The sequence below is a fragment of the Mastigoproctus giganteus genome, chromosome 9 (genome assembly GCF_048544385.1).
Source record: "Mastigoproctus giganteus isolate SK-2022 chromosome 9, ASM4854438v1, whole genome shotgun sequence".
Lineage (NCBI taxonomy): Eukaryota > Metazoa > Arthropoda > Arachnida > Uropygi > Thelyphonidae > Mastigoproctus > Mastigoproctus giganteus.
In genome coordinates this window covers 49,787,139-49,799,711 of record NC_143583.1, presented here as the reverse complement: position 1 = coordinate 49,799,711, position 12,573 = coordinate 49,787,139, and the positions used below count along the sequence as shown (strand labels likewise).

General features: G+C 36.1%; 1 protein-coding gene across 1 annotated transcript in view; it reads left to right on the top strand.

The window, feature by feature from the left end:
* LOC150080208 (ankyrin repeat and SOCS box protein 1-like) overlaps nt 1-9,997 on the top strand; it is a 36,370-nt gene extending 26,373 nt beyond the window's left edge. The window contains exon 4 of the mRNA XM_090381112.1: nt 9,817-9,997. Coding sequence (XP_090237238.1) covers nt 9,817-9,977 — 161 coding nt within the window. The 3' untranslated portion in view covers nt 9,978-9,997. The remainder of the gene's footprint in view (nt 1-9,816) is intronic.
* The last annotated feature ends 2,576 nt before the right edge of the window (nt 9,998-12,573 follow it).

Sequence of the window (12,573 nt, the reverse complement as noted above, 5' to 3'; positions counted from 1 at the left end):
AGACTGCTGCATAAATTGGAGCAGTGTGGCATTGGAGGCAAATTGCTGCTATGGATAAAGGGATGGTTTAGTGGGAGAAGACCGAGAGTGGTAATCAATGGACTCCGCTCATCGTGGACTAATGTTATTAGCGGAATCCCTCAGGGTTCAGTGTTGGGTCCATTGTTGTTTTCTGTATTTATAAATGATATTGATGATGGTATATCAAGCTTAATGTCCCAGTTTGCAGACGATACGAAGGTTGGCAGGGTTGTTAAGGACATTAATGGCAGTACACTGCTGCAACAGGATCTAGAAAAGTTGAGCAGATGGGCTGAGAGGTGGCAAATAAAATTTAACATTGACAAATGTAAAGTACTACATATGGGAAGCAGTAACCCCAGAGTGACGTATCAACACTGTGGTTGATACGTCACTGACAGTGGTAGAGAACGAAAAGGACCTGAGGGTAATTATGCAGGCAGATATGAAGTTTTCTAAGCAGTGCAGATGGTCTGCAAGAGTAGCTCATAGTGTCTTGTCAATGATATACAGGAATATTTTTAGCAGGGATAAGGGGATTATCCCCTTGTATAAGGGAATGGTCAGACCACACCTTGAGTACTGTATACAGTTCTGGAGGCCTAATTTTAAGAAGGATGTAGAGCTGTTGGAACGAGTACACAGAAGGGCAACAAGATTAGTGAATGGAACAAAGGGTTGCTCTTATGAAGAAAGGCTTAAATTTTGCAAATTACAGTGTCTGGAGACTAGGCACCGGTGAGGTGATCTGATAGAGGTGTATAAAGCCTGGAATGGTTTGAGCATGTTCAATGCCGATGGGATTCTTCCTCTTTGCTCAGAATAATCACCTGAGAGGGCATAAATTCAGATTGAGGAAAGACATGTGTGTAGGATAGATGTGCAGAAATTTGCCTTTAGCCAGCGGGTAGTGGGTTGGTGGAAAGACTTCCATTCTTTGTTGTGGAAGTTGATAGCCTAAATAAATTTAACTCTGAGCTGGACAGGAATTTGAAACGAATGGAAGGGTGAAATGGGAGGGTTTTTTTTGGCTGATGCCGCATAAGCTTGCTTTCTTGCATTGTATGCTTCTACAATGCTAAAAAAAACAAGCTGTGAAATTTCGTTATTGGCAATGAAGATTTTATGAATGCAACTATATCAAATAATATTCGCAGAGAAGCCGAGAAGATTGCAATTTTTATTTAAAGATAATGAAAATTAACAGGGCCTAATTCTGTTTTGCAAGAGTTTTATTTTAATTTTGTTTTTGTTTTAATAAATTATTTGAATTAATATTTTAGTTTTTTTTTTTTTTTTGTAGAATTTCTATTGTTTGAATTTTTCAATAAATTAATGAGAATATTAAAAATTATTTATTACTTCAACATCCAAAGGTGCTGGCACCCATGTGTACAATGTATTCATATTAAATTGCCAGTACACAGCAGATAGCTGCATGCTTTGTCTGATTTGTGTGACCAATCCTTCATGAGAATTCTGTGTCCTTATCATTTTCAAAGAGTGTAAGAATTTATATTAACTGAGAACATGTTTTTTTTTTTTTTTTTTTTTTCCCAGTTGGCTGCATTGTTATTGTACCCACAGTTGCAGAAGTGCCTGTTTGGGGATAGAACATGCAGAAAACTCTGCTATTGGCAGAGGAAACTCCTATATGATACATATTGTAAGATTCCGGTGATAGTTCTCCATTAGTATAGATTGGTGTGTTTAAGTGGTCACTAAACAAATAACTACATGCTCTTTATTTTTGCCTTTCTTTTGGTTGATGCCAGCATGTGATATACCCATGCAATTTCTGTTTGAGCTCTTGGAGATGATTGCATGTGACTAATCCACGATGTAGCTTTGTTACACCTCTATCACCACATGTGTACATATGTTGACCATCATTACTGCAAGGGTACCTTTTTTTTTTTTATGTGAATCCCAAACACAAGAGAACCTATAGTACTTAGTACAATGCTTGGGTTGGAGGTCGAGAAGACAAAAGAAGATATTTGTTGACATTGGACTTGAACGTCTGTAGATTGTAATTTTCAGGGAATAGGTATGAAGGATGGTTGTTCCAGAAAACGGCAGTTGAATGAATAAATGAGGAAGATCAAAAGTTGGTTCTGTGGGTTTGAAGTTGGACAGTAAATGGATGTTGGCTGGTGGCGGCACATGTTCGGACTGTTTTGAAAGAGAGAGCGGGAATTATAGAAGCCAATTCAGAAGAACAGTGCCTATGGAAGTATCTGTAGAAGAGGCATGCAGCAGAAACAGTACGTCTATGAGAAAGCGAGTGGAGAGACTCTGTTAGAGATGAATCATTAATTAACCTAACTGACCTCTACTGAATGGAATCAAGAAGCCTGAGAGAGGTTTTGGGGGCACCACCCCAGATGTGGGAACAATATTCCATGGCAGGGCGGATTTGCGATTTATACGGAGTGAGCAGCTGTTTGGAAGAAAAGTAACGCCGAGAGTGAAAGAGAAAACCAAGTTTTTCAGATGCAGAGGAAGCAATATTTATAATGTGCTTTCGCCAAGAGAGATTAGAAGTCAGGGTAATCCCCAAATGAGATATATCATTTTGCCTAGAAATTGGAGTGTCACTATAGATAAGCATAGGAGCAGAAAAATCCTTTTTGCGAGATATAAGACAAGACTGAGTTTTAGAAGGGTTGAAATCAACTAAGTTGTCTTTCCCCCATTGGAGAATTACCTGAAGATCGGCCTTTAAGGAATTGGTAGCAGATTTTTTGAGAAGTTGAAGCTGATTGAGCTGGATAAGGTTTCTCAATGGAAAGTGGAATGCAATGTGCTATCATCGGCAAAACTATGGATAGGATTTCCAGTCAATGGAAGAAGGTCATTAATATACAAGAGGAAAAGAGTGGGTGAAAGAACTAAACCTTGGGGGACACCGGATTAGTGGAGAAGTTAGAAGACAGAGAGCCATCTACCATCACCCTCGGTTAGTGATCAGAGAGAAAACTGGATAACCAATTACTAAAAACATTTGGCAAACCATAAGATGGAAGCTTGTTTAGAAGACCTTTATGCCAAACACGATTGAAAGCCTTTGAGATGTCAAGAGCAACTACTTGTGTTTCGCCGAACCTTTCCATTGAATTAGTCCATAAATGGGTAACATAAGCCAGAATATCACCAGTGGATCGACACTGATGGAATCCATACTGGTGATCGTTGATCAGACGGAAGGTTTCTATGTAGTTTAAGAGTTGGCGGTTAATTGATTTCTCCATTACTTTAGAAAGAGTAGAAGTAATTGCAATGGGACGATAATTGGATGGGAGGGATTTGTCACGCTTTTTAGGAACTGGCTGGATATGAGCAAATTTCCAAGGAAAAACACCTTTGGAACACCTTCAGGAGCACAGGTTTTGAGAACAAGTGGAGAAATACCACCAGGACTGGGAGCTTTCTTAGCATCAAGATTCATCAAAATCCTTCTGATATACTTTTGACGGAAGACCACAGGAGGCATTGAATGGAGCGTGTTGGGAATGGTGGGAGGTGTTTTACCAAGATCATTAATACATGAGTTGGAAGAAAAATGGGATGCTAGCAGGTCAGCTTTATCCTTGGCTCAAGTGACAACAGAACCATCTGATTTGGACAGAGGTGGGAGCAGAGATGGGCAAAAGTTGCGGCCAATAGCTTTGGCAAGAGACCAGAATGCTCGGCTACCATTAGGGCAAGAAGCAAGTTTTCTACTCTTAGCCTGTTCAAATTTTAGTTTTGACTGATTAATAACTGCTTTACAATTGTTGCGAGCTTTGGTTGCAGGAAATGAAACTGAAGAATTAGAAACAAGCCAATTACGATATGCAGCAATCTTCTCTAGCACGTTTATTGGAAAACCAAGGTTTAGATAAAGGACGAGATTTTAAAGTGGAGTGTGGGATAAAGGATTCCATTCCTGCAAGAATAATTTCACTGACAAGATCTGAGCAAACGTTGACATCAGAAGTTTTGAAACAGTAATCCGACCAAGGAAAAGAAGAAAAGAAGTCTCGCAGGTCATCCCATTTTGCATTCTTGTAATGCCAAACAACACGAGGTTGGGAATAGCCATGAGATAAAGGTTCCATTGGAGAAGAGACAATCACCAAGTTGTGATCTGAAGTGCCTAAAGGAGCTCTCACTTCGACCGTGTACTTAGAAGGGTTGTTTGTGAGAAAAAGATCAAGCATATTGGCTGTATGATTAGGATTGTCCGGTATTCTTGTAGGTAAATGAACAATCTGTGCTAGGTCATTAGTAATTGCAAAAGCCTCAGCATCTCGTCCTGCTGGGTCGGTGTGACTAGAAAACGGAAGCCAGCTGGAGTTGTGAACATTAAAATCACCAAGGAAAATTACCTCACTGTTAGGAAAGTTGGACTGGAGAAAGTCAAGTTGCAAAGAGAGGAAGTCAAAGAGCTCCAAGTGATTAGTGGAGTTGGGAGAACGGTAGAGACAACAGATGAATTTGACACAATGAGGTAGAGAGATTTTAAGCCAGAGAAGATCAAAGAGAGGAGATTCCAAATTGCCAAGTCTCTGACAGGGAATATCAGAAAGGACGTATGCACAAGTACCACCTTTAAGGTGAAAGGAATCATACAGCGAATAATTTGGGCATCTGAGATGAGCAGTAGTTGAATCAACTGATAACTGAGATTCTGTCAGAAAAAGTACATGGGGTTTGGCAGACTGCAAGTGGAAATGGACATCGTTGAAATTAGAATTGAGACCACGTATATTTGTGAAATGAATTATTAATTGCTTGGGAGGTTTAGATCTTTTCGCAGATAAGCTTGCTCTATTAGTTTGACAATTCATGGTGTATTCAAAGTAAGAAAAAGTGGGTGGGACATGCTGTATGAAGTAATGAAATTTTTGGATATGGCGTACACATGGTAAGAATATACCCAGATCCTTGACATAAACGTGGCCTCGACAATGCTCCCCGCATACACACTACTCAGACTCCCTCCAGTCACTATCTGGCAGAGTAGAAGTAGCAAGGTAGAGGTAGCTGATCTGAAAACCTCCTAGAGAGTTACCAATAGGTTTGGTCCAGTGTACTAACTAGCGGCCGGCCTGTGAACACTGTTTTAGAGCTGTACCCTCGAAATGTAAGGAATATTGGGTCTCGCCACGACGTTCATCGTAACCTGAAAAGTCATCAAACATACTGCATGATGGAAAAGATAGTGAAGGGTTGACCGGAGCTTAGCTCTAGAGGCTAAACATGGGTTCCACCACTTGAAGCCTCCAATAAGCAAAGTGGTGGTATTTCACCGGTTGATGAGTCATCTACCACCTAGTACTGCCTGGTAACATAGAGGGGTGATGTTCCTCCATGTGGTGTGGGCACCACACCTCGACCCCTGCTTACGTTGGTTCACACCTAGGTGGTAACCCACCATGTACTTGTGCATGGAGGTTATACCCAGGATTACTAACAGTTCCACCATTGTGAAGGTGCAAGCACAGTATTTGGCTGTCACAGACCATCCGGACTTCGCCGAAATTGGGTCCACTTGACTTGAGTGTCACCCGGATATCAGTTCGATCAGCATTTTAGACTCCCAGGTAGCAAGTACAGCTTGTCTGGCATATCTGAGAGAATGTCTGTGACAACCTCAAGGACCTATACCATATGTGGAATACACTTATATAAGAAATCCCAGTTCCTGAAATGGTCCACATGGAAACATCAACTTCTAGCCCATTGGTGCATTATACTGATAATCAAAGCATTTGATCTTTTCAGGCCCTTAGTAATAATGTGGTCTTCATAATAAAGATGATCACTGAAAGAATATCTCTGATATTTGACACTTCATAGACTGGAGGATAGGCCTCCAACCATTTTTTTTTATCCAGTCCAAAGCCTATTTCATTCTTGCATAAATCTCTTGGATTTCCTTCCCAATCAAAGTATGGCTCAATTCATGGATGTGTACCTGTGGACGGAAAATATATATATACTACGTCCTTGTTATGCTCATTACAGAACTTAAATTTTAGTTTTATTCATTTTATTGTATTTTTATAATTTTCATTTAATTTTTAATTGCAACATTTTTAAAGGTAGCTCAGTGCTCTATTTTGATATTTTTTGTGAATTTAAAGGTTATTATTATTAGCGATATGGTGCAAGGAAGCCTGAGGTTTATGCTGCACCAGCCAAAAAAAATTCCAGAGTTGAGAGAGAGAGGAGTAGAAGGAAATCACCAAGAAAGAGAAGAATGATGATATCCAGCTTAGGACCCTGGGTGTACCAAGCCCATACTCACCTGATGTTGAACCCCAGGGGATAAATATGCATTGGTCATGCATTAAAGATTTGCAGATAAAGGAACCACTAGGTGACAGTGATCAGTGTACTGATGTGGGATTTACTTAAAGATGTAACTACCATCAAGGGTGAAGGGAAGGGTTTTTGTTTTCGTAAAGGTGACTACAGTGGTCTCAGACAATTTTTAAATTCTATACAGTGGGACCAACTGATGATGCCAATGGTGAATTCCAAATGGGAAGCCTTCAAGGACTTAATCTTGGAGGCTACTAGGCTTTTCATACCAACTAAGAAATACTGTTCAAGGTTCAGGTCTAAATGGATGTCGGATGAATTGAGGCTCGTGGCAGAGAAGAAAAATGCATGGGATGCATATAAATTATCAGGCGACACAGAAGCCTATGGCAGATATAAGCTAGTCTGTAATCTAGTCACAAAGGAGGTAAGGCAGGCGAAGGCAGATTACGAGAAATCTTTGGCAAAGGACGCAAAGAAAAACAACCAAGAGTTCTTATGTAAACTCTAGAAGGAAGGGGATGGTCCACTTAACATAGATGGTTTGACTATTGATTATCCTGCTCAAGTAGCTGATAAACTGAATGAGTATTTTGCATCTACATTCACACCGAGGAGCTATTCAAGGAGGGAAATACTAGAAGTTTATCAAACTCAAACTCTAACAGGGAGCTAAGTGATTTTGTAATAACTGGCAGACTTTTGATTTTGTAATAACTGGGAGAGCAAAGTGGAGGACAAATAGTTGAAGTTAAACATAAAAAAGACACCTGGGGCAGATAGAATCTATCCAGTTATAATGAAGGAGGAGCAAGGGAAGTAAGCAAACCTTTAGCCATAATTATGAGCATCCTTAGAGTCAGGGGTCCCCATTGACTGGAGAGTGCAAGTATATCCCCAATTCACAAAGGGGGTTCAAAGGGTGACACAAATAATTATAGACCCGCTTGGTCTATAACTATAAAGAGATTAGTTTGACTTCAGTTCTGGGGAAAATAATGGAGTAACTGGTTAAAGAGGTGATACAGGATCATCTAGACAAGACAGCAGTAATAGCTCAGACACAGCATGGGTTTGTTAAGGGGAAATTTTGTGTGACCAATTTTATTGGATACTACAATGTGGTCACAAAGAACTGGATGCAAAAAAAATTTTGATATCATATACTTGGATTTCAGGAAAACTTTTGATACTGTTGCACATGGAAGATTGCTGTACAAATTGGAGTGGTATAGTATTAAGGGCAAGTTACTGCAATGGATAAAGGGATGGTTGAGTGGGAAAAGGCCAAGAGTGGTAATAAATGGACGTTCCTCTACGTGGAGTCCCCTAGGGTTTGGTGCTGGGCCAATTGTTGTTTTGTGTATTTATCAATGATATCGATGAAGGTATATCAGGCTTAATGTCTAAGTTTGCAGATGATACAAAGGTTGGCAGGGTTGTTAATGACAGTATGCACTCCAATTGGATCTAGATAAGTTGGGAAAATGGGCTGAGAAGTGGCAAATGCAAAGTACTGCATATGGGTAGCAGTAACCGAAGAAAAATGTACCAACTGTGTGGTACTACTGTCAGGGATGTGGAGAATGAAATAGACCTGTGGGTAATTGTGCAGTCAGATGTGAAGTTCTCTGAGCAGTGCAGATGGCTGCCAGAGCAGATCATGGAGTATTGTCAATGATAAATAGGAATTTTGCTAGCAGAGACATTGAGGTGATTATCCCTTTGTATAAGGCAATGGTCAGGCCACACTTTGAGTATTGCATACAGGTCTGGAGGCCTCATTTTAGGAATGATGTAGAGTTGCTAGAACGAGTACAGAGAAGGGCAACAAGATTGGTGTGAGGCACTTACGAAGAAAGGCTTAAGTTCTGCAAGTTGCACCATCTGGAGACTAGGCACCTGCGAGGTGATCTGATTGAGGTGTATAAGGTCGTCTTGAATGGTTTGAGCAGGCTCAATGCTGACAGGATACTTCCGCTTGCTCAGATTAAGAACCTGAGGGGCATAGATTCAAATTGAGGAAAGACAGTTGTGGAATAGATGTGTGGAAGTTTGTCTTTAGCCAGCAGTTAGTTGATTGCTGGAACAGACTTCCAGCTGTTGTGGAAGTTGATAGCTTAAATAAATTTAAGGCTGAACTAGACAAATATTTGGAGTGACCGGATGGGTGAAATGGGAAGGGTCTCTTTTTTTTTTTTTGGCTGATGTTGTATAAGCTTGCTTTCTTGCATCATATGCCTCAACTAATGCTAATTATTTAAAGATAAATATGGTTTCAATCAAAAAAAGAAAAAAAAAAACTTCAGGATAAGTAACTGGTGGAAGAATTAACACTGGCTATTTATCAGTGGCTTTGCAGCTTTTTTCCTTGTATGTGCAAAAAAGTATGTTACTTTATTTAGTTGATGGGGATTTCTTTCCATGTGCTAGATATAGGGAGTGCACTCTCCTGAAAATTTAAATATTAAATAGAGCTACAGCATGCTAATTGTCTGCACTGTTTGTTATCTTTAATATGGAGAAATCTTTTCACTCGGGTTCCAGTAGATATAGTGGACGTCTTCAAGAAAAAAAAGACTTTTTTTTTTTTTCTTTACGGCATTTGTTACATAAGCTTTCATTCCTTGTATAATTTTGTATTTTTTATAAACAGTTCCTCTCTTCGGGAAATGGAATTAATTAAAATATACCATTGTTCTTAGAATTTTTTTATATCCCAAAATTTTTATGTAATAAATACAGCAAAATATATGAAAATGCATGTTCTTTTTTTGAAATCGGCATTGCAGAATGGTGCCGAATAATATATTAGAATAAAAAGAATTTATTTTTTGTTGGCCATTGTAATTTTCTTTAAAAAAATATTAGTGAAAAAAATTTTTCTGAATAAGCAAATTTTGTATAAAAATTGCTTTTTTTTTTATTAATCACAAAAAAACAGCAAAAAGCCTTCCATTTATGAAAAACAGTTTGAATTATAATAATAACATATAAATATAAAAGTAATACAAATAAACTTCAGTAAAATTAAAATATAAAGAATTAATACAAAACATGAATGGGCTAAAACAACAGTTTGTGATATTCATTTTCATTTTTAACACTAGTTTTATTAATAAAAGTATCAGTTTTATTTTCATTTAACAATGCAGCTATTCTGTTGAAAAATTCAAATTATATTTTATTTATTATACGCTTATCTTATTTTAAAACAATTCCCAATGAAACCAGTAGGTCATAGCAAAATAGGAACATGACCTTGATAAGGAATTAGACTGATTATTTCTCAAGATTAGTTATTGATATGGAGATTTTTAGGTACACCTGGAGGTGATTAATGTTCTGTAGTTAATTTAGATTTTTACTTTGTATGAAGTGTCAAATATTTAAATATATTTAAAAAAAAAAGTAACTGTAACAATATATTGATGTCTAATGAACCGAAGAGTAAAATATATATGTATACTTTTGTTTCAGCTTCACCTTTACGTCTACAATCTGCTTGCCGCATAGCTATTCGATGCCAGTTAGGACGTCACAGAATCCATCATATTGCTACTCTACCTTTGCCACAGAAGCTAATAGACTTTTTATTCTATTGTGATTTAATACCAAATTTTTGGGATTATCTTATTTAATTACTCTATTCTTAGGCATGTATAGGCTGACATTTAATTTATATAAATGTCATAAAACTGAATGGTATATTTTTGAGACAACTAAGCATTATTTATTAATCGTTATTGATTAAATGGTATGTTTTATATATATAAAAAAGTAATAATATCACACTTCATTACAAATTGTATCCTGGGAGGATTTTTTATTTATTTTTTTTATGTAATGAAAGGAATATCAAATTTGTATTGTTTAAAGTTATTTCTGACCTGTCCTTCAAAAATTAAAAACCTAATTTGTTTTTTTCCCATTAATGAAACTGTATGAGCTCTATATATTTCCTGATTTATTAGAAATATTCAGAATTGATTTTTCAGAAATGTGTCTAATGCTGATGTGTAATATTGTAAATGACATATCAAAAGGGAAATAATACAGCTTTTCAATCTTTATCTTTCATAATCCTTCTTGGAATTATTTGGAGATACATCTGGATTTTTTAATTATGAAATCGCTGGTGAAATCTTTTATGTCTCTTGTAAAAACAGTGAATAAATGGAATGCTTTTATTTTAATTTTTGATATTGGTATTTTAACTAGAATACTTGCAGTTACTAATGAAATATCAAAGACTGTGTAATCCATTATCATTGAAATATATTTTTTCTGATTCATTTTTTGAAATTATTTTTTTAATTCCATTTATAATAATTTTTTCTTAAGTTTTTTACTTATTCTGAACATTTATGCCATACTGAGGCTTCTCAATATAGGCTGTCAATGTATAGTTTTATTTTATTTCTGCCTGTGCAGAAATAAGATATAATGCTTGACATTATATCTTATATCTTATTCATAATAATGCTTGACAAAAGATCTGCCATTTCTATAACCATCCATCTTACTTGAAGCTTAATTTAACCTCATTGTATTTGTGCAGTTGATGTTTAATATCTTTATATGACAAGAAGGAATTCTAGTGATAATCATAATGGAATGATTTTCATAATCTAGTGATTAATAATAGATTATTTCAATAATCGATTATGGTATTTTCATAAATGATTATATGCACATTAATTGATTACAAAATCAACAAAATATATGTATATATTCACTGAACAGAATTATTGCCCGAGTAGGAACAGCACTTTAGTTTTGATAACACTGGATCAAATCCCTCTGCTGTCAGTCTTCTTTTCTTCAATTTTCTTGTTGACTATATAATCACCTAATTTTCATATATTTATGAAAATGCTATAATTGATTATGCCATCACTAAGGAATTCTTACCAATCACTGGCTTCCTGTAGATTTAAAGCAAGCTGGTTTTAATTTCAGCTGCTTCCCCTTAGGAGGGGGGAATTTTATTGTAAAATTTCACCTTCACTTGTTATGGTTTTATGTGATAGGGTCATTGAATGATTTTTTTTAAGTTTACTTTCATCATCTTGGCTTAGAACTAGTTATAAGATCTGATGAGGACCATGCAAACTCAGAAAAATTTCAGCAGTGAAATATTTCTATTGCCTTCCTGTTTAAAACAGCCACAAGTAATGTTTTTTTTTTTTTAATTTGGTTCTAGTTTTCTCACTTTTATCCCCCTGTTGCTAAGATGATGAGGGAGAGAAACTTAAAATGCCTTACTAAAAAATTTATCACACCTCTACAAGACATGTTAGTGTTACTCCCACCCATCTAACTTTGGTCCTGGGTTTGAAAAGTTTGCATGATGCCACTGTGTACAAACTGTTTTCTTTAGAACTTTATACATGAATTCAATGCTGATATTCACTGACAGGAAGATACTGAATAGTTTTATTTTGTAGTTTATTGGCTATGCTATTTGGCTTATAAAAATTAAGTTTTAAAATGAAGCTGTGGAAAAATGTATTAATCTTCTAAAATTATAAAGGGAAATTTTTGGCTTTCCTAAAATTAGGTGTAAGGATCCATAGATGTATATTATAATTTTATATAACACATAATTCTATTGTATTGTTACATCAGTGGCTTATGATATTGTGTGGAGGTAGTAATCAAAGTTCACTTTTTAAAATTATACTGAAGCAATTATTGAATTTAAAAAAAAAATGTTAAAAAATATCAGTAGAATGTGTGTATGTTTGGCTTCTCAAGCAAAGATGTTTTATTATAAACAGCTGGTAATAGTGTTAAGTTGTCATTTGCTTATAGACTTGTGGTCATATCAATAGGTTTTATTGGCTTATGAAGTACTTACAGGCCAATGGATGTAGATTATAGTGTATGTTGTAGTCATTAAACTTTTTCACTAATATAGGCATTGAAAATTGGTATGATGAATTTGCATATCACATGGAAACTAAACCTGTAACTTTTTTTTTTTTCTAAGAATATGGAAGCGCTATGCTTTGTGAGCTATCAAGGTTTTTTTAAAATCATTTTTGACAATAGTTTCATGGTGATTCCAGTTAATTTTATGAAATTCTATTTCTGTTACTACTTCCACTAAAACACCAAGTGTATCTGTTAATCTATACAGCTACAGAACTATCAGTTGATGCTGCTTTTTGATGTTTTTATGCCATAAAAAAAAATATATATATATATATATATAATATAAGCAGGTTTCTT